The sequence below is a fragment of the Protopterus annectens genome, chromosome 16.part0, assembly GCF_019279795.1.
Source record: "Protopterus annectens isolate FY-2018-M chromosome 16.part0, PAN1.0, whole genome shotgun sequence".
Classification (NCBI taxonomy): Eukaryota; Metazoa; Chordata; order Ceratodontiformes; family Protopteridae; genus Protopterus; species Protopterus annectens.
The window spans coordinates 598,286,764-598,309,772 of record NC_056750.1 but is presented as its reverse complement, the minus strand read 5'-3'; the positions used below and the strand labels follow the sequence as shown (position 1 = coordinate 598,309,772).

General features: G+C 42.2%; 1 protein-coding gene across 4 annotated transcripts in view; it reads right to left on the bottom strand.

Moving 5' to 3' along the window:
* Nucleotides 1-23,009, bottom strand: part of LOC122790444 (breast cancer anti-estrogen resistance protein 1-like) — an 829,901-nt gene that overhangs the window by 730,245 nt on the left and 76,647 nt on the right. Inside the window, exon 1 of one of the 4 annotated variants that reach the window (XM_044057979.1) lies at nt 9,364-10,000. The exons of 2 other annotated variants lie outside the window; for them this stretch is intronic. In XM_044057979.1, the coding sequence (XP_043913914.1) occupies nt 9,364-9,372 (9 nt within the window). In that variant the 5' untranslated portion in view covers nt 9,373-10,000. Of the gene's footprint in view, nt 1-8,879; nt 9,137-9,363; nt 10,001-23,009 lie in introns of those variants that run through there. One more of the 4 variants, XM_044057981.1, reaches the window with a different exon arrangement.

Here is a 23,009-nt window from a genome sequence, read left to right as displayed (position 1 = left end):
CTGGTCAGAAGTATCATAAGCAAACTCAGTCCTAGGTCTCTTAGAGGGGGAAGGCTGGCTTCCCCTGATTAAAATAATAAGGTCTTCAGCCATTCTTACAATTTGTTTTTTAGGCATAGAGGCCTGACCATGCAGTCTGGGCGTCAGTTTTCTAGGCATGGTTCAAGTATTAGGCCTTGAAGAAGAAGATGGCGTCAGTTTAATATGCAAGTCAGTAGGCCTGAATACACCCTCAGAAGCCGGTGCCTGCACAGCGGCTCCGGACCCATCCAAGGTAGAGACATCCGCAGGTTCCACAGTTGAAGCATCTCACGGCATACTGGACTCCGAATGGGACTCAGTAGAGGCCTGCGAATCTGAAGTAGCGGGTGTCAGGGGCTGCAAAAGCACCTCACTGAATACTGGCGAACTGGTGACTGGCTTAGGAGAAGCGTCGTCGGCAGCTTTGGACCTAGGCTCTGTCTCTGTCTTTATCTTTGCGTTTTTTCGGAATGTCGGTAGTCAGATTGCTTACCGAAGACGTATCAGGATAATTGAACCGAGCACCAAAATATTTAGAAGTGAAAATATATCGATGACGGATAGTTTGTGGTTTAAATAAGTCACAAAACTGACAGCGAGGTACGTCGTTGCCAGGGCCTAGGCAAGGAACACAGTACGAATGACAATCTTTATGAGGTATTTGCTTTCCACAAGTAATGCAATTATTTACTTTTACTGACCTCTGTTTAGAGCAAAAAGAAGTTTCCCCAACAGGGTGCTTCACTTTTAGTTTAAGATTCTTAAACTCAAAAACGATAACTTCAGGAGTCGGCCGACAGGCACTTGCAAACTGCTTCTGCTTCGGGCACTGCACGGCAAAAAAGAATGATGTAATGGCTTCGGCTGCATGCTTTATACCCCTGACAACCTGACTTCACGGAAGAAGGGACAGCAACCGACGCAGGATGCAAGACTTAGTTAAGCAGGCCGACTGAGGGCTACTGCAAGCAGATAACCCAAATGTGATGACTGCAAAAGTGAAACACGAAGAACATCAGGAGGGGTCCTAGGACTGAGTCCTGGGGAACGCCACTTGTAACAGGTTTAGAGCCAGACCTTGCTCCTGCAACTCTCCCCATGTGGGTTCTGTCCATGAGCCTGTTGGCAACCTATCTTGTGACGTAGAGGTTTATGTTAAGGCTGGTGAGCTTGTTATAACACCAGAATGGGGAATGGTGCCAAAGGCCTTTGCGAGGTCTAGGTAGGCTCTGTGTACCACCTTTCACTCGTCTATAGCTTTGGTAACCGTCTCAAAGAAGACCACCAGGTTCAGGAGGCATGATCTGCCCTTAAAGCCGAATTGGGTAGGGTCCAGTGTTTGGAGGTTCCCAATGTCTCTGTTAATGAGTTCCATGATGATGCGCTCCATAGCCTTGCAGACCAAGCTAGTCAGGCTTATAGGGAGATAGTTCCTGGGGTCTGTTGTAGCTCCACCTTTGTGGATCAGAATAACTGTTGCTGTGCGCCACTCTGTGGGTATGTAGCCTGTGGAGAGGCTGAGTTTGAACAGAGGGTTTAGGTGAGGGGATATTTAGTCTTTGAGCTTGTGTAGGACGCAGCCTGGGACACCAGCCGGTCCCACTGATGCTGTGTTTTTGGCTTTGGAGAGGGCTGTTTTAATCTGAGTGTCTGTGATTTCAGGGGCTTTACATTCTTCTGGTATGGTTATGGGCCCTTTTGGGGGTGAGAGGAGGGTGAAGTTTGTACTGAACCTGTCTGCCAGGATGTTGGCGATATCGGTTGGTTTAGTGTATTTTGTGCCATTCTGCACCAACTCCGAGCAGATCTGAACATTGCCACTTAGATTCTTGACATAGCTAAAGAATGCCTTGTGGTTATCTTTGGAGTCCTTGGCAATTTCTCTTTCGAAGCTAGCCTTGGATGATTTTATGAGGGATCGTAGTTTCTTGCTGATACTGATCAGGGATATCTTCCCTTCTTGGGATTTTACTCATTTCTGTACTAGTTTCCTCCTCCTATTGTGTAGCTTGTTTAAGGCAGAGGTTCACCAGACTGGTTTCCTTTTCTTGGAGAAGTGAGTCTTGGTTTTGCTTGGGATAGCACGATCCAAGCATTCTTGTAGGTGCCCGTAGAATGCATTAGTAAAGTATTTTGCAGCTAGGACAGCATTTTCCTTTAGCATGGGGGCTTTGAAACTTTCCACCTCAGTCTTAAGTAACGTGAAGTCTGCTTTTGAAAAGTTTTTCACTGAGGTTTCCTTGTCTGTAGGGGGGGGGGGTGGATAGCCAAAGTTATTTGTTTGGCACAAATCAGTTTAGTTTTGTGAAAGGTAGACCATGTCTGTTCTACCTAGTTAACATATTAGAAAAAGAGCTGTTGAGGATCTGGATGAAGGTCAGTCCATCCACACTACCTGCATGAAGCTGGGTCAAGGCTTTTGACACCAATCCCTAACAAGTATTATCAACAAGGTCAACCAAGTAAATATTAGCCCCTAGGTTACCTACTGGATAGCTAAATGTTCTGCCAGCAGAACCCACACAGATAAAATTTGTGGTACCTCCTTCATACAAAAGATGTCATAAGTGGTATCCCACAGGGATCAGTCCTAGGTTTTCTCATCTTTGGCATCTACTTCTCTGATGTGAAATTAGAGGTCAAATGCTAAGTACATGCTATTATGGAACTCTGTTAATGACACTCATGCTCCAAAGACTTGACTAGACTAGTGCCTGGTACAATGACCAGGGGTTCAAACTAAATGCCAAAAAGTGTAGCACCGGTATATTTGGGAAGTCAGACTTCCTTAGCTCACTTAGCTTACACCATATAAAGGATATCCCCTTAAAACTGATACAGTCATTATGAACCACCCTTCAATCACCATACATCAGCTGTAGTTTAAAAATATTTATGTCTAGCACAGTTTCCAAGGGCAGCTCCCCTATGGACAAGAAAGGCTTAGTTATTCTTTTTGTCAGCCCTCATAAGGCCCATCATTAAATACAATGTCCACTTCAGCATGCAAACTTTCCAAATACCTTGTCCAAATTTAAAGACCACAGTGATTCCTAAAAAAGTTACTTTACTAGGTTCTGTAAGCTACCCAGGCATACTAAAATTTAATTTACTTAACTCCAAGTCATACAAGCGTCTACTCCTCTCTTAGACCATAAGCATAGTAACTACAGATGAACCTTTCAGAGCACAGACACTTGATTACGTGCAGATTACATCTCTCTGGAACCGAATACTGTGAGCTGTGGCAAACAGAATGCTACCCTGTATCCTCGGGGAGGGAGATACTGGAATAAAGCAAAGCAAAGCAATTATCATCCCACTCTACCTGCTTTGAGCAGGTCCCACTTTAAGTTTAGTATGCAGGCTTGGAGGGCTTAAGGGGGGGAGAAATCAGACTGCTAAAAGGAATCTTGTTGGTGGATGAGAAATGTACAACCACAAACGAGAGCAGGTGAAGTTCTTGGGGGGGGGGGGGTTGGTAGGGGGTTGTAATGTTAACGTACAAAACCATGTTTGGGTTATAAAAAAAAAAAAAAAAAAAAGGAGTCACACCTTAAGTGGTAGGGAATGGAGGAAGTCACAAAATGTATGTGCTGTGACCCCATAAACTGGACTAATGGAACATGTGATGGATAGGTAATCCACAGAAGCATTCAAAAGAGCATGCAACGGATGAAAATGGATAACGTAGAAGGAATAAATAACAGGGAAGTAAACATTTAAATGCACTTAGATTAGAAAGGTTAACTTACTTCCACCATGAAGTAAATATTAACTTCACTGTTTTAATGTTCACATGGATGCAGAACTGATGCAGGCAAGGCACAGTATGGAGACCAAGCAAGAGTTAAAAACTTGATGCATTATTCACTCATACAGGTTTTATCACAACAGTATCTTTCAAAATATACAGATACAAGTTAAAGAACAAGTCTAACTTGTATCATCATTATTCACATATACTTTACATGTTTTTTCAGAGCAAGCAATCAGAACTGAATTCCTTAAAAATCATTTTTTTTTTGTTCATCAGTAACTTCAGCCATTTTAACATAAAAAGTAACTAACAGCAATCTGGCACAATCAATATCCAATAATACAGGCCATCTTACTAAAAACAGCAGCCTTAAAACACTGCAGTCAAAGGAATCTGTTTTGCTTTACACAGTGCACCTCCATAAACACAAAGTCACATATTGCCAGGTCTCAGAATGTGACAAATAGGAGGTCCACATTTAATAAAACAGCAGTTTTGACTGACGTGACTCACTGTTCAAAGACTCCATCTTTCAGTGATCTGCCTATTCAATTCACCCAGACTTCTTCCCAACACACCAATGTCCCAGACCATCCTGTTGGCCAGGTCACCTGAACAGTCAGGCCAAACTTTGAGAAGACATGGTGCACTAATCTGTAACGGGGCTCCTTTGTGAAGTTGTTTCTTCTTCTGTAATCCCTTCTTTAGGTGCTGGGCTTGCAATAACATTATTTTTACTTAAGTGCAAACTCTGTTACACACAGCTAAACAAGTCCGATGATCCACGTCTTGGCTAAATGGATGCTTATTATTTTCCCCTACCAGCATCAAAAGTAAAAATAAAGATATTCTCTCCTCCCCCTCCGGATGCAGACGAGGGACACAATTCTAAATGAAGATGAAATGTGTACTACGTGTCTGACGTCTTAAGTCTTTATAGACTGCACTGACAGACCCCTTAGAACCACACAATATTAACATTTAACCTAAACTGTTTAATGTCAGTTTGTATATATTCTCCAAGATGCCACATCAGGTTATGTTTTTAAAAATCGCTTCTTGGAACCAGTTACACAGAAAGCAAAATCTAGTTCATTACCAATGCCTACACTAGGTATCTCCTTGCTAAAATGCAAATACCACAGAAATCTTCTGCAACCTGTCCTTTTCTTACCTACCATGCAGTTTTGTGTGTGTGTGTGATATATATATATATATACATATACACTGATGGTCGAGCATACTTACGCACAAATGCTGTTCACCGAAGCAGCATTTTCGTGTAAGTATGCCTGTTGCGGAGGCCGTACTACGGTACGGATAAGGGAAGATTCCCTCTTCCCCACTGTAGTGCGGACTCGGAGTGAGAATATTAAAGTAGAGGGGGTGCAGGGGGACGTAGCCCCTGCATAAACGCTTTTTTCTTAATTTTTTTTGACACATTTTAACGAAAGTGCTTTTTCGGTAAAAGCGCTTTCGTTAAAATGTGTTCGGTGATGTTGGGTTGGACTATTGTAGCTTCCTGCAATAGTCCTAGACCCATATGTGTATATATATATGTATATATATATATATATATATATATATATATATATATGTATATATATATATATACGGGTTCATGTCTATGGATCGACAACTTACTATATCGACATCCACTTCACCGACATCTAAAATAATCGACACCGCAAAATCACAGACATTTAACAGGTAAGAGATTTAAATTTCGCTAATCATGCCTACCAGACATGCATAACACTGCCATACTTATTAAAACATGGTAGGCATGATTAGCTAAATTTAAATCTCTTACCTGTTAAATGTCCGTGATTTGCGGTGTCGATTATTTTAGATGTCGGTGAAGTGGATGTCGATATAGTAAGTTGTCGATCCATAGACATGAACCCATATATACACATACCATACATTAACACACACACACACATATATATATATATATATATATATACACACACACACACACATACGCACACACGATATATATATATATATATATATATATATATATATATATATATATATGGATTCATATCACTACACTGAAAGACCATTTCACTGAGACTAAATCACCTAAAGTTCATTTCAGCTAAAACTCATTTTACTGACAAGTAGTACTGTAAAGCAAGTCAAAGCTGCATGTCCTTTTTCCCCACTGTAATGCGATCCTGGTGTTCGTATACATAGTTAGGGGGTGTGAGGGGTGCGTAGCCCCCCACTTAATTTTGTTTTCTGCTGTCTGGTTTTGTTTTACATTATCTGGTAAAACCCAAGTAGGTGGGGGGCTATGCCCCCAACTATATATACTAAACACCAGGATCGCACTACAGTGGGGAAAAGGACATATACCTTTGACTTCCTTAGAGTACTACTTGTCAGTGAAATGAGTTTTAGGTAAAATGAACTTTAGGCGATTTGGTCTCAGTGAAATGGGTGTCAGTGAAATAGTCTTTCAGTGAAGTGATACGAATCCAAATATATATACATACATATATACACACACACACATATACATACATACATATATATATATATATGCATATATATATATATATATATGCATATATATATATATATATATGCATATATATATATATATATATATATATATATATATATATATATATATATCTTTGACTGGGTTAGTCCCACTAGGCTAATGGCCTCTTTTCAAGAAAGTCCTGAAAACCCAAGGTGGTATTTCTACTGCTAGGGGAACACTAACCTGCAATGTATATGTGTCGCCTCCAAATGTTCACACATTCTGTGTGTGTCTACAGCACTGGGGAAGAAAAAGCACAATCAGCTGTCCTTTTTTTTTTTTTTTTTTTTTTTTGTTGAAAAGCCGATCTGTGCCTCTTTTGGCTTGGAGTCAGCTACATGAGCATGACATCCAAGCAGTCACTTTAGATCATTTTAACAATGGCCTACCCCCTCACATGGATGGGGGCACAAGACGCACGTCATCACATGGTCCATCACATCTACACATGCGGGTGCACACAGCTGTACGCCTCAAATGCTTCATGAGCGACATGCATACTCTAGGACTGCTTATGTGGGTATTCAGGCAACTTCAAATCCAGACAGCCTTACCCCCTAGGATGCACATGCCCATCCTCATCACAGCAGCTCCAACAGGCACCTGAGCTGCTAATCAAACTTGGAACACCTGACTTGTAGCCAGGGTTTTTATGTCACTACACCAAATCTGGCAATATCTAGACATTTTGTTCTTTGATCACATTACAGACCACTCCAAAAACTAATATGAACTGCAAATCTGTGGCAGTTGTTAGTCCTGTCCACTTGCTGTTATGTTTACTTTGAGCCTTTCACATCTTTTTTGATTTCTTCATGCCGTGCAACAAATGACCCAATTAAAAACCTTATTTTACACGTTGTTACAAGTAGCTGACAAGTAAAAGAAGAAAAGGTAAAACAATACATGCAGAGTTCATCAATAGAAGACCACTTATTCTAAACAGAAGGATAACATTCTTGCTCCACAGCTGTGGTGACTCAGGGGTAAAAGTATTAATAAAAGCTTACAGGTGGCTACCCTCCTGCTCACTGCATGGGAGCTTGGGGAGGAAGATCCCCACAGGAAACTGTTGTTAAAATGTTAGTACTGATGTCGTCAGAGTATGTGATCTCTCAGTGCTAGGATTTAGAATAATTTTTGATCGATCATGGCATGAACTACAAACACTCTCAGTAGATCGATCTTGGCTTGAACTACAAACGCACTCAGTACAGCAATCATGGCTTGAACTACAAACACACTCAGTAGATCGACAATGGCTTGAACTACAAATACACTCAGTAGAACGATCACGGCTTGAACTACAAACACACTCAGTAGAGCGATCATGGCTTAAACTACAAACACACTCAGTAGAGCGATCATGGCTTGAACTACAAACACTCTCAGTAGATCGATCATGGCTTGAAATACACGTGTACCCACCCAGCATGGCCTAGAGAAAAAAGTGGGAAAATACAAATAAACTATCTTATATTACACAAAATTCTGAATGATAGCCCCCATTAATGCGCCTTGGATGAACCACATCTATCACTAATGCAGTGTAAAACAGTGGCATGTAACTGATAATAGCAAACAAACTACGTTGCACTGTTCTGGAGTAGAAAGTCTGGTATTTCACTAGCAGTGTGCCACTTCACATATGGAGATGAAATTTCACGTGCACATCATATATACAAGGGCAATCACTGCGCTATAGAGATAAGCCTTACAACTATAAAGGTGCAGACAGCAAAGCAAGTGCCTATCTTCCCCAGTTACCTTTAGCAGGTCCAGAGCTGGCACCAACCTGCAATAGTGGTTTATTTACTGTTCTAGTCAGTCAGAAGAGGAACACATTTGCTGTTGCTATTACTAGTAACTAAAAGAGCAAAAGCTAGATTTTTGATGACCTTTAAAGAAACAAAATACCTTCACAAAAACTCCCATTAATTTATTGACCTTCCTCACATACTTTAGAACCACATATACAACCTGGGTTTCTGTGAAAAAGTCTCCATTCCCCACCCACCTCACTGAAAAGGAACAATTTTGCAGTCTGCTTCAAGTCTGGAAAGTCACAAAAGCTCTGTTGTTTGGAAAGCGTCAAGTCCATGACTGTTCCATGTGAAAGAGCTAGTGTACCAAAACCAAGTTTTCCGTGACCCCCTTCCCCAGTGTCATCAGCTGAATAGCAACCACATGAAAGACACTGCTAAACCATTCCATTTCTTTAATTCCTGTTCAGCTATAGCTGGTGTATATACCACTCATTGTGAAAAGCAAAAGAAATGATACACACAGTTTTAAATGCAATAAAAACCCCACAGTCCCAAATCTGCAAACATTCATGCAAACCTTCGTTGTATCACACAGGAAAAAACATGTCATGCAATACTTTAACAGAGAAAGGCATGGTGATTTGCTCATATTGCAAAGGTCCTGAAACATTCTGAGTGAGATAACTACCGTAAAGGTCAAACACAACACACTATTTTAGCACAAGTACAAGCATTCTCCAGTGTTAAATGCCATCTGTATGCCCTTTTTTACCTTCAAGCACGGCAGTGGGGACTGGAGATAGCATTCTGTTTTGACGCATTCAGCTTTTTGCTATTCCCTCTCCAGTCACCCTCACTGCTAAGAACCCATAGTCAATTTCGGTCTACCTCCTCCGATGTGTCTCACTGCACCATAGGTCATACAGCAGGATAGATCTGCAATTTTTAAAAGGGAAGGTTGGGCAGCAAGAAGAAGACCAGAAAGAGAGACAGCATAACAAGGGTCTGTATTTTCATCTGTCTGTAATGGTTCACCTGCTTCCCTCTCCCCCTCCCCCAGCCTTCTTTCACTACAATTTTTTTTCTTTTTCTAATTACATACACTGTTAACAGCAAATGAAATAAAATACATCTAGGATAAGCTATACTATGGACATAAATAGAGTGATAATGTGGGCAGGTGTAAGTGAACTATCTCCTACGTAAAATTTTCCAGTGATGCAGTTTGCTGTTCAACAGAGGAAAAGGAACAATACCTTATTCATGTCATTTGTGCCACTTAGCAAGATCTGTAGCAAAGCTGCTGTTACTACGGTGTGTGCTATTCAGCATGCTGACTGACTGGGACATCTGGAGATCAGCACATATTGTGATACAACGACTGAATCAGTGCGATTAACCTTTCTCCTGTTAGAAAATTTGTATACAAGCCAAAAAATAAGATTCTCAGCTAAATTATGTCTACTTAATGTTGTCTGTATTCTCTATCCATGTAGCTGTAAATATCTGTAAGATGCACCACTGGGAGGTTGCAGCATGTAGAACAAACGAATGTCTAAGTAACAGTCGATGCACATAGGAAGCCACGTTCAGCTGTTAATACTGCAGATTAGTTCAGGAATAACATATCACTCACCACCTTTAAAGTAATTACGGTGCTCAGTCCTTAACCGAGTACATCAAAATGCAAACTAAAACAGCTTCCTCATGATACAAAACTTGCCTGCTGCACAATAGAATTCGCATTCAAGCTTTCTCTCGGTATACGTGAACCATATCAAGTGAGCAGTATATCCAATACAGCATCTTATAAGATGCTACCTTCGTGACTCGGCAACAGAAACTCTGTAAAGCACAGGATGCGTTACACTTCCAGAATTATTTAATTTCAGAGCTACTGTCACAGACAGCTATAATCCTATTGCCAGCAACTACCTAGGGAAATAAATATGGAAGTCATCCTATCTGTGACTCATTAAAAAAAAAAAAAAAAAAAGTGAATAGAAGGTTATGAGCATTTATCTTTCTGGTGCACCTCATACTGACACTTTTCCTTTGCAGGATAGATTTGTGATGAACATGAAATGCCCAAAGCATTTCACACTTCAGTTTCAAGTTCTGTCAGTGTGCAGACAAGAGGGAGACAACAGCAATGACTTCCTCACCTTGACAGATTAAGTGCAACAGCTTCTAAGAGGCTCTTCCTGATGTGCATAAATAAAAAACGCAAATTATAATGTAACCTGAAACATTTCCTCACTGAAGTAGCTTACACAGCAGGCCTATAATGGCATCACACATCAGCTTTAACACTAGAAAAGATGAAAAAAAAAACTTGGCAAGGTTGGAAGAATATATCAAGGTATATACAGCAGAACATACTTAATACACAAAAAAATCAAAACGTTGCACCACAAAACCCACAAGAGTGTACAATCAAGGGGCTCACTACAAATAAACATAATTAGTATCAGACTATATTCTGTTTTTTGTTGGAAGACTGCAAGATTCTTTCCAGCCAGCGTTTTCTCTTCTCCTTTTCTATCTGACTTTCTGTTTTTCTCCAAACTTCTTCTTTGCTGGCATCCATACAGTATAATTTCAAGCCAATAAGTGAACTTTATTCCAATTTGAGCAGTGTGCAGCCATCTTGGAAGTCTGACATAATTTTTTGTCTTACATGCACACTGTGCACACTGACTTGTTAGATCGAGAATTGGAAACCATGCTGCCAAATAGTAGTGAAATTCTTTTTTATGTTGAAGCTAGGTCAACAATTCTCAGTGCCACACTTTTGTGTGTTCCATCTTCAGCTACTAACCTGTAACGCTAAACAAGAACACATCCCCAATACTGGCTTTTGTATCTTAAGACTCGTGGCCAGATAATGGATTCTGGCAAGCAATAATGACTGTGAACATTGCATGTCCACCTCTTGTGAAAATATCACACATTTTCTGAGTGTGATGAAGACAAACATCAAAACACTTACTTCCTTTCTGAAATTAATGTCACTGCCAAAAACTGCTATTGTTGATCAAAGAGCATTAACCGTACTGAAGCTTCTCTGAAAATGTACCTAGATTCCAATCTGATGTGTCTGCATAAAAGAGGAACGAATGGCTCAAAACAGCTCTGTGTAGTTAGTACTAGAGTCCTAATTCCTTAATATTATTTTATTCCATACAGTGTAGAGCTTGAGACAGCTGTTGATTTTAAGAATAGGGACATGTGATTAGTATTTCACTGTTTGTTGTTATTATTAATGAAAGCCCTCAGGACATGACTGATAGGTGCAGCTTCCCTCAGGCAAATGTAAATTACAGTGGGGGTACAGGTTGCCACGTCTCGCACAACCTCATATCATACTCCACCTGTACCCCAATACTAGGTCCCTGCCCTGGGTGCTAGCTTTTAGAGGGTGCCAAGCTGGTAGGTTACTTATTTGTATACATTTTCAAAAAAATAAATAAATAAATAGCTTAACTTTCCTCAATCTCCCCTTCCTGTTCCTTTCAAAATGCATCATATTTACTCCATTCCCCTAATGTTGCCTCATAATGTGGCTACTTCCCAACTAGTCAACAGCTTGACACATTTAAGGCATTCTTTCATAAATCCTCTTACGCAGTAAATTTGATTATTTTTTTTCCCTGTCAAGGATCACTATGACAGCTGAAGATCTAATCTGCAAAGCAGTATGACAGCAGGGTGCTTGTAATCTGAATGAGGAACAGTCAAGGGCTGTTAAATCATGTGGCATTCACAGCAAGCAGACTCACTGATGTTTATCAAAGCCCCAATTCCATGCTTACTAATATCTTCTGCAGTTCTACTAACTGAATGTGTACTGTAATTCTACAAAACGTACTAGCCATTATGACTCAGGTCATGCTCAGATCCTTGGACCAGTGCAACTACCCAATTATTGGATTTTAGGGAACTGTGCTGGCAGATTAGGCAAAATTCCTATACTTCACCACGTTTGAATTCTGCAAACAATTTTAAATGTTTTCATAAATAAGAAAAGGAATGCTAATAAGCAATTTTTAATGTATTTTCATTGGGTATGTAAAGTCATGGGATATTTTTTTTGGAATTTAAACAATTCATAGGAAATAAAGGATCTATCTGAACTGTTTTTTAACTGATTGCTGCATTATTTTAAAATCTGCACTTAAAGTTACATTTTAGTCGAATTTGATCGAAAGTTTGCTTGTTTGTTTGTTTAATTTAACTGTGGAGGCTGCCCACTAAAGTGTGCTAGCCTGTGTAACTAATTTATCACTGTTTCTGCATTTTCTGTGTGTTTCTACCAAAAAAACAAAAAAATAATCCTTGTTTTCTTTTCCCGCCCTCCTCGACTAGTTTAGACCAGTTTACAGGCATTGCTGTATTCTGGGCTGTGGTGTAGTTCCTGTGTTGTCCATTACCTTACTTGGATAGAAGGAAGTTTCTTTGCTCACCAGTGGGAGTGGGGAGCCTTGAGCAGCCTACCTGTCCTTGGGGGAAGTGACCTCAGCACAAGAAGCTGTAGTAAATGGTTGTTTGGGACCATTTCCAGCTCTTTTGTAGTTCACTGTTTAAAATCCGTGTTTGCACAGCTTTGCGCGGTTGTGCGCATAGCGCAGCGCCAGTTAAACTTTTTCTGGCTCCGCCAAGTCTGGTCTTCAAATTTTCCCTTAAGGAAGCTCTACTCTTAGTATAACCAGACTACTCACTGTATTACAAGCCTAGCACTTGTTCTCAATACTTCTCTACTAAGTAAGCACTCTCGTACTAAGTAAAGCACTGCATCTACTTACCACCCCTGTGAATACCCACTTCCCTTAAAGGTATACCACTCCCTTATACTGTTCTAGCATGTTGAGTGGTAGATTACTGGCGTCGTCTCCAGTTCAGTTGGTCAATCTGGGCATCTTGAGACAATGCTACAATTGTCTCATGTACACAGACAACCCTCTCCTCCTCCCAACAAACACAAATACATGCGAGAGATGCAACTATATAGCCAAACTGGAGGCTGAACTCTCTCAACTCAGGGCTGGCATGACCAGACAGGAGGAGATGGCAACCACACACACAACAATCCCAGTCACACATAGACCTACCACAACTGCAAACCAAACACGTAAAAACACAAAGACTCTAATAAAAAACTTACCAAAACAACAGAGGCTCCCAAAGCAGACATCCAAAAATCCACCACCTCAAAACAAAACACATACTTCAATAAATCAGTGTGTCGACCAATCGCAGCCCTTAAGGCCAAACACCTTGCCTGATACACTAGTAATAGGTGATTCCATATAGTCAGACACACTGATGTCCCACTGACCAGGCTGAACAAGGAGAAGGTGACTGTGAGCTGTCTATCAGGAGCTAGGATCCACCACATAACACACGCACTCAGGTCACTCCAAAGCAAGTACAAATATGACTCCGTCATTGTCCATGCTGGTGTGAATGACCTGAGACATACCTCCCTGGACTACATGAAAAGAGATAGAGGAGCTCTCCGATTATGTAGCCCAGGCTGGTATGACACTGACCCTGAGCAGCATCTTGCCCTCACCAAGAATGATACCCCAATACAAAGACAAGATGATCAGCTTTAACAAGTGGCTCAAGTACTGGTGTCATTCTAAGGGGATCCAATGTCCGTCTGCCTGGGATGATATGTTGGACAAGCCACGCTGCTTCGCAAGGGATGGCTTACACCTGTCACCACTGGACTTCCGGATATTGGCTAAGGCTCTTGCCACCCCCATAGTGCCTTTTTTAGGCAAGGCTCAAAAGACAAACCCACCTCCTTAGAAAACAAAATGGAAAAAACTAAGGGTAATGCTGCTCAACGCCAGAAGTCTAAATCTCAAGATGCAGGCACTTGATGCACTCCTCAGCATGGAGAACATCGGCGTCTGTGCAGTAACTGAAACCTGGTTCAAGGCTCCTGAGTGCACCCCAGCTACCAGGCTATACCTCGTATCATGCTTTTCGGCCCCAAAACCCGGGCGAACCACAAAGGAGGGGAGTGTCCATATTCATAAAGGACACCCACACCTCCAGGTTAGTAGCAACACATGAAGCATCAGAGACCATACAGGTGCAACTAACCATAGGCAAAACTGCTATACAACTGGTAGCATGTTACAGACCACCCTCCCAATCTCAAGAACCCCACTCAGCCTTCCTGAAGACATTGGAGGATATGAATGTATCACAAAATACCATCATACTGGGAGACTTCAACTACCCAAACATAGATTGGGTACATTATTCTAGCCCTAATACCCTAGCCCAAAGGTTCCTGGAATTCATAAATTCAAATGCACTGGAACAACTAGTCACCTCTCCCACTAGGGGAGATAATATACTAGACCTGATCATCACAAACATGGGGACAAAATGCTCCACACCGGAAGTATACCCCTCACTAGTGAGATCTGACCACAAACTAATCACCCTGGATATACATATCCCACCTCCACCCCCAGCACAAAAGACCACAGTGAAAAACTTCTCAAAAGCAGACTTCACTCTTCTTAAGACTAAGATGGTATCCTTTAAGCCCACTGTGCAGGTGGATACCACATCCCACAATGCCGAATCCTTCACAAATGCTTTCTATGGACATCTCCAAGAATGCATGGATCATGCAATCCCAAACAAATCCAAGTCCCTCTCCACCAAATGTATGCATCCTGTCTGGTGGACCTCAGCCATAAACAAATTGTATAACAAAAGAAGGAAGCTACTGCACGTCAGAGCGAAATTCCATGAAGGGAAGACATCTCTGATCAACATTAGCAGAAAACTACGTTCTCTCATAAAAACATCCAAGGCAAACCTTGAGAGAAAAATCGCTAAGGACACTAAAGATAACCACAAAGCCTTCTTCAGTTATGTTAGAAACCTGGGCGGAAACCCTCAGATATGCTCAGAGTTGGTTCACAACAACAAAAAATACACTGAACCCACAGATATTGCTAACATTCTGGCTGACAGGTTCAGTGCAAATTTCTCACCTCCTTCACCCCCAAAAGAAGAAATACTTATCCCAGCTGAATGTAATCTCCCTGTCATCTCAGATGTCCAAGTGAGAACCGCCCTAAACAAAGCAAAAAACACAGCATCAATGGGACCTGACGGTATCCCGGGGTGCGTGTTAGGTGAACTCCAAGAGGAGCTAAACCCACACATAAAAATGCTATTTAACCTTAGCCTTACTTGGGATATGTACCTGAACACTGGCGTACAGCAACAGTGGTCCCACTCCACAAGGGGGGTGCCTCTACAGACCCTGGAAACTACCGCCCCATAAGCTTGACTAGCCTGGTCTGCAAAGCTATGGAAAGAATCATTATGGAACTCATAAACGGAGACATAGGGGACCTACAGACGCTTGACCCCACCCAGTTTGGCTTTGTAAAGGGCAGATCCTGCCTTTTAAACCTGGTTGACTTTTTTGAAACAGTCACTAGAGCCATTGATGAGGGCAAAGCAGTCCATACAGCATACCTGGACTTGGCTAAGGCCTTCGACACAATACCCCACTCAGGCATCACAGATAAGCTAAACAGCTTAAAAGTAAATCCTTATGTCACTAGATGGGTTGCAAACTGGCTAAAGGACAGAACCCATAAAGTTAAAAATCGCTGGAGCAATGTCAGACTCAAAGCCAGTCACAAGTGGTGTCACACAGGGATCTGTCCTGGGACCCCTCTTGTTCGGCATTTATTTCTCAGATGTTAAAGCAAACATGGGAGGGCTGTGGCTGACAAAGTTCGCAGAGGACTGCAAACTAGGCGCCATAGTCGATACACCAGCAGATACACACATCCTACAAAAAGGCCTCACTGAAACGGACAACTGGTGCCATAGTCACGGCCTTAAACTAAATGCCAAAAAATGTATAGTCATCCCTTTTGGAAAAAACAAAGTACCCACAAATTATCACACAGACAGCAACCCACTGAGTACGGAAAAAGTAATCAGAGACCTAGGGACCCAAGTAGACAGCGACCTCTCATTTGACACCCATGTTGCCAAAGTGGTTAGAAAAACATTCTACCTTGCACACCTCATCATGAAGGGTTTCACATCCAGATCCAAGGATGCCATTGTACCCCTATATTCCTCCCTCATCAGACCCATGATTGAGTACAATGCCCCATTTGGTATGTACCTCACCCGGCACTTGCAACAGCTGGAGAGACCACAAAAGTACCTCACCAAAAGGATCAAGGGTCTCCAACATATGTCTTATTCTGCCAGACTAAAGAAACTTCAGCTCTATTCAGTAGCATACCGCCTGCTCAGAGGTGATCTCTGCCTGACGTACAAGGCCATGTCCAATCAGGATCTGATGGACATGCTCCACCTCAAAGAATCCAAATCCATCAGGACCACGAGAGCTAAAGACTTAAACCTCGGCACAAGTATGAATAGGACATGCTGGAGGGATAGATTCATAACCCAGAGGCTTCCCATGCTTTGGAACAGGATCCCAGTTCGTATTAGGCAGAGCCCCTCACTCACTCTCTTCAAGAGAAATCTTGATGAGTGGATGGGAGATCGTAAGTTTACCCCAGGGGTCACATCTGTGTCACTGCTAGACAGGGGCACAGTAAACTAATTCTATTATATAAAGGGACCTTCACTGTGTCACTACTAGACAGAGGCACAGTATTCTAGATTTATTCTGTACATTTTTGTACCATTTCATGGGGTGGCAAAAGCCACATCACTATGGCTAGGCTTACAAATGCCCCAGGGCAGACAGCCTAGTACTATACTATGAAACTATGAAGTCTACCAAAGGACAAAAGTGTTTATTAGATTCTTGGTGATAAAACATTTTATTGTTTTGTTACATCTAAAGAGAGTATTGAATTCTCCTTCTACAGATTACTGATGACTTCTTGTAGTTTCACATTATCAAAATTATGAGCTTTGGGGCTTTGCTGACAAAACAAATAAACTACAGTCATGGAAAGCTCTAACAAGTCACTCCAAAACAATAACAAATTCAAGAGTAAAGTATATACAGTCAAGGATCTGCAACAGTAGTATCAATTTCAATAAATGCAAGAAAGTTCAACTAATCAAGATAGTAAATTAATTACCCAATAAAACCAGTGGCAGAAAGTTCAACATAGGGGGAAAATTAAAAACATCCTGTGTAAACTACGCACAGATAACTCAGTCAAGACCATATATCTAACTCACACAAATGCTCCATTTCTCATCTGGATAAAGTAGAAAATTAACTCTTACAAATACCATGGGTATCAGCAAAAGTCACATCGATCAAGCAAAAGAACTCTTAAGTCACAATACGTGCTGATAGGAGAATGGTAAAACCAGCTACTTCTAGAGAAAAACATCTGACACGTTCTACTGTTAACACAACTGACAGTGGTGCTGAAGTGTTCAGTGAGAGAGTCTTAATGTCAGGAGACCACAAATTAGAACATCACCCTAAAATAGAAGCATGACATCTCTCACTGCTTCTCTGTGACTAAAACATGCAAATACTTGATACTTGCTGTGAACATCAATGTTTCAAAGTGCTACATGACAAGTCCTAGAAGAAATGGAGAATATCAGGAAAGTTAAAGATAACTGTGACATCCCTCCTCTGAGGCAGTAATCAAGGAGCCATTTTCACCACTGACACCAGTGAGGGACGTTCACTTGGAACAAAAATAGAAACACACAGTATTTTCAGATGCAGCTCTCTGCACCAAGCATGCTTTCCCTTAAGAGCACACAGGGAGTACACAAAGTCCCGGGGCTGGGTTTCCCTCTCTCCATCCAGGCCCCAAATAAGACTCCCCACTGACACAGCTGTGCAGTTGAGTCCTCAGTCAAGTGTTCCAAGCCAAGTGCTCCACCACCCCCTCTGTGAAACCAGTGTTCTGTGTTCCTGCTCCAAGTAGCTGACTCACACACACACGCACACACTCGCACACTCCTGGGAAAGGGTGGCACAGACTTAACAGCTATGCCCCCTGTGCCCAAACTATAAGGTAGATACTGCTATCAGAACACTGCAAAGCCAGCTACTCTTAGACCCTTGCCAGGGAACCAATTATACCGAGTGAAATTAATACTAATACCAATGGTAATGCTCACAAAACAGCAAGGTTTTCAGGAGAGGCCAGTGTCAGCAAATAAATATAAGTAGTCTCGAAGGTTAAAATATTCCCTAGAAGACCACCCACAATGAAAGGTTAAATATATTTAATAATAAAAGAACATTAAAATACTAAATATCTGTTTACAATAAACACCACAGTTTCAGACGCAGGAAATATTAAAAATAACACCAAAGGAAAAATTCAGACAGACACAGAAAAACAATACTTATCTAATCTCACTATAGTTTCCTGACTGATCTGAAGAACTGCCGTTTCCTACTTACTTAATAAAGCAAGGCAAGATGAAGTGGGTGAGTGGCTCTTCTTTGTCAGGTTTCACAAACAGACTTCCCTGAGACTTAACTGGCATTAAAACAATTTCAGTGCTGGATCACAGAATGACATCACATACATCTGGTCACCCGACTTCTGGTTCCCACATTCCCCCTTTACTAGAAACTGAACTAGAATCTAGCATATATGTGTAGTAATACACACATAGAGCTTTGATAAGATGTGTTATAGAATCTGGAAACTATAAAACCATTTCAAAAACTTCCACCCTTGGAGGGTAGCAATTAGTTCACCCCTAAGGACAATACAGTAGGATCCCTAGTGCTGGTTTTCACAGACATTTTGTCTCTGTCTGCAATCAGAAAGTACAGTTGTGTACACTTACCATAAATGTAGATGTTCGAGTGTATTCACTGTTGCAGTCATTACATTTGGGTTATCTGCCTGCAGGTAGCCTTCAGCCAGCCTGAGTCTTCAGATTTCTGCGTCGGATGCTTTCTCTTCTTCCATGATGTCAGGTCATCAGGGGTATAAAACATGCAGCTGACGCCATTACATCAGTTTTTCTTGCCCCGGATGTCAGTTGCCCCCACAATAAGAAGCAATTATATGGTATGATACACCCCCATCAAAAAGCAAATACACCAGAAAAAATATACCAAACAAGAACGAAAGGTAGAGCCAAGAGAAGTCAGGGGGCTGGAGGGAGGGTAACCAGGACTGCAACAGTGAATACACTCGAACATCTAAATTTATAATAAGTGTACACAACTGTACTATGTTCTTAGTGTTTCACTGTTGCAGTCATCACATTTGGTTTGATTCCCAAAGCTAAGGAAGGGAGGAGGAAGTTAAAGAGCATTAGGGCCAGCTATTAAGCCCAGCAAGACTGCAGTGGCAAATCCAGCTCTGGATTTAGAAAAGATAAGTATGTGGTAATGCTTGGTGATGGTATGTACAGAGCTCCAGGTAGCAGCTTCTAGGATGTCCCTGGTAGGGACTCCTCTGAGAAAAGCCGCAGAGGTAGTTGCAGCCCTGGTGGAATGTGATCTTATCCCCTGTGGGATAGGTTTTTAATGGTGCTTGTAGCAGAAATGAATGCAATGGGCTATCAATTTGGAAATGGTTTGCTTTGAAATGGCCTTCCCCTCTGCCCCTGCAGCAAAGCCATCTAGCAGCTGTTCAGATTTTCCGAGAGGCTTAGTCCTGTCCAAACAAAATCTAAGTTGTCTGTGCACGTCCAGAGTGCAGTATTCGTTCCCCTTTGTTTTGTGGACTAAGGAAAAAAGTAAGCAAATTAATGGACTGATTTAGGGCCACATTAGGCACCACACTGGGCATAAAAGAAGGAATAGTCCTGAGGGAAACCCTGTCCGCATGGAAGATAATGAAGGGTTCCACTGCCATGAGGGCCTGTAATTCAGACACTCATCTTGCTGAAGTGATGGCTAGAATGAAGGCTGTCTTCCAAGAAAGGAATTTCAACTCTGCTGTTGTAGCTGGCTCAAAGGGGGGAAGAGTGAGCTTTTCCAATATGAAGTTAAGGTCCCAGGCTGGAGTGGGAGCTCTCCTGCAGGGGTCTTAAAACGTTTGGCCCCTCTCAGGAATTGTTTTACCAAGGAGCGAGAGAAGAGGGGTGGCTCAGTATTATAATGTGCTGAAATGGCAGAGGCATGAATTTTAATTGACGAGAAGGATAGGCCCTTGTGGAGCATTTCTGTTAAGTACTGTAAAATATGAGGTTAGATGGGCACCACTGTGCCCATCCCCTGAGCCTCGCTCTAGGAACAGTATCTTTTCCACTTTTCAGCATAGAATTTTCTAGTACTAGACCTCCTTGCCCCCAGAATGACATCCAGCACCTACTTACTGAGGGATGCTAGAGGAGAGCTCAAGGAATTAGCCAGGCTGCAAAGTTCAGGGTTTGAAGCTGAGGGTGCAGAATCTGGCCCATCTACCTGGACAGCAGGGAAGGGGTCTGAGGCAGATGTCATGGTTGCAGCAGTGTCATACTGCGTGAGGGGGGGTACCAGCGGTGGCATGGCCAGTCTGGTGCAATCAGTATTTTCCTTGGCTTGTCCCATTTGATCTTTAGTAGAACCCTCGAGAGGACAGGCAGAGGGGGAAAGGCATAAACAGAGAGGCTTTCCCAGGTAAAGGACAGGGCATCCGCTTTCCAAGCTTGACTGTGGGGGAGTTCTTGTGCAGAATTTGTTCAACTGGTAGTTCTGAGGGAAGGCAAACAGGTCTACCTCTGGACTACCCTATTTGTTCCTCAACAAGTTGAATATTTTGGGTTCTAGTTTCCATTCATGTGGGTCCATGAGATTTCTGCTTAAGTCTTCTGCCAGTGAATTTAGTTTGCCTGGCAGGAACTGAGCTTGTAGGCGTACTTGGTAGCTCAAGGCTGTGTTCCACAGAGCCATGGCTAGTCTGCAGAGAGGGTACGAATGGGGGTCCCCCTGCTTATGTACCACATAACTGTGGTGTTGTCTGTCTTTACCAATAGTTGCCCTAGAAGAATACGTTCTTTGAAGGCTGTCAGAGCATTCTGTACAGCTAACATTTCTTTTTGATTGATATGCAGGTGCAGCTGACTCGGGTTCCATTTGCCCTGAATGCACTGCCCTGCCATGTGAGCCCCCCATGCATAGTCTGATGTGTCTGTTCTTAGGGTTTGGGTGGCAGGAGGTAGAGTGAAAGGGAGACCCTTGTTGTGGTAGCATGCCTCTGACCACAAAAGGAACTCTGTCTTCATACAAGGAATGATTGTTATTGTTTCCAGGTCCTGAGACTGTTGACACCATAGGCTTTTTAGATATCATTGGAGTTTCCTCATATGCAGTCTTGCATATGGAATTAGTAGAATGCAAGAGGCCATGATCCCCAGGGGCTTGCAGTATTTTCTTTGCAGACAGCTGGGGTTTTGTGGCCAATAGTTTGAAGTAGGTTGTCAAATGAACTTGTTTCTCTGGAGTGAGGAATGCCATCTGGGAAGTTGTGTTCAAGCTTGCTACCAGGGAAGTTGTGTTCAAGCTTGCTCCCAGGAATACAATCTGTTGACAGGGTACTAGGTGAGATTTCTTTTCGTTGATGGTGTACCCCAGTGAGGTTAGAAGTTTCTTTACGAATGCCCAGGTGTTGTAATAGCAAGTCCTGGCTTTCTGCCTGAATCACACAATCGTCCAAGTATGGGTAAATTTGAAATATTTCTCTGTCTGCAAAATGCAATGGCTGGAGCTAGACACTTTGTGAACACCCTGGGCGCAGTAGATAAGCCAAAGAGAAGTGCAGAGAACTGATAGTGCATGGAGCCTGCCCTGAAGCATAGGTATTTCCTGCAAGATTCCCTTATTGGGATGTGCAGGTAAGCTTCCTTTAAGTCTAGGGTTGCCAGCCAGGCATCCTTGGCTAGCAAAGGAAGAAGCTGTTGAAGAGTTAGCATTTTGAATTTTGGAACTACCAGAAAGGTGTTGAGAATAGAGAGGTCCAGGATAGGATACCAGGAGTTGTCTTTTCTGGGTACCAGAAAAAGTCAAATAAAAACCTTGTCCCCTTTGTTCTGCTGGGACAAGTTGAATAGCCCTGATACTGAGAAGAGAGAGAACCTGCTGTTGGGCCTCCACCCATTGATTTGGGGGTAGGTCTGGCCAACCATTTGGGGTTGGTAGTGTGTGGAAGTGGAATCTTTATCCTTGGGAAACTATGTTCAAAACCCATTTGTCCTAGGTGATGAGTTCACAGTTTTTTGCATGGAGGGCGAGCTTTCCTCCTAAGGGAACAGGTAGTTGAGCAGGGCTTGGAAGGATTAAGGTTAAGTCATTGTGCCATTTTTCTGTAGGGGGGTGGCTTACTACTCCCTGCTTTGGAAGTGGGAGCCCCACTGCTTAGGTCTGTGCGTAGCCTGAGACTGTAACCTAGGTGGCCTGCTGTTCCTGAGTTTGGACTGAGAAGGCCTGGAAGGGACTGGAAAGGACCAGTTCTTTGAAGGCCAATGCCTACCGAATCTGGGAGGCTGTACTTGTAGGAAATCTTAAACAGTTTGCACAGATTTAGCTTTTCCTCCATCCTTTTGAGGACTTCTTCTGCTTTGTTGCCAAAAAGGAGGTCTTGGTTTAGGGGAGCATCCAGTAATTTAGCTTTAACATGACCTGGCAAATTTTGTTCCTTAAGCCAAGCATGCCTTCTAAGTACAGACCCAGTGACAGCAGCCCTGCAAGATGCTTCTAAAGCGTCAAAACCACATTGCAAAGTATGTTTACCAACTTGTTCTGAAGAATGCATTAAATCTTGCAATTTTTTGTGTTCAGCATAGTCAGGAATCAACATCATTTTCTGTTTAAGTAGTCCCATAATATGCTGCTGATACTTTAACATATGAAACCGGCAATTTCAAGCCCTAATGGCCAAAGTAGCGGAAGTGTATACCTTCTTACCCCATCTGTCTAAGGCTCTAGAATCTC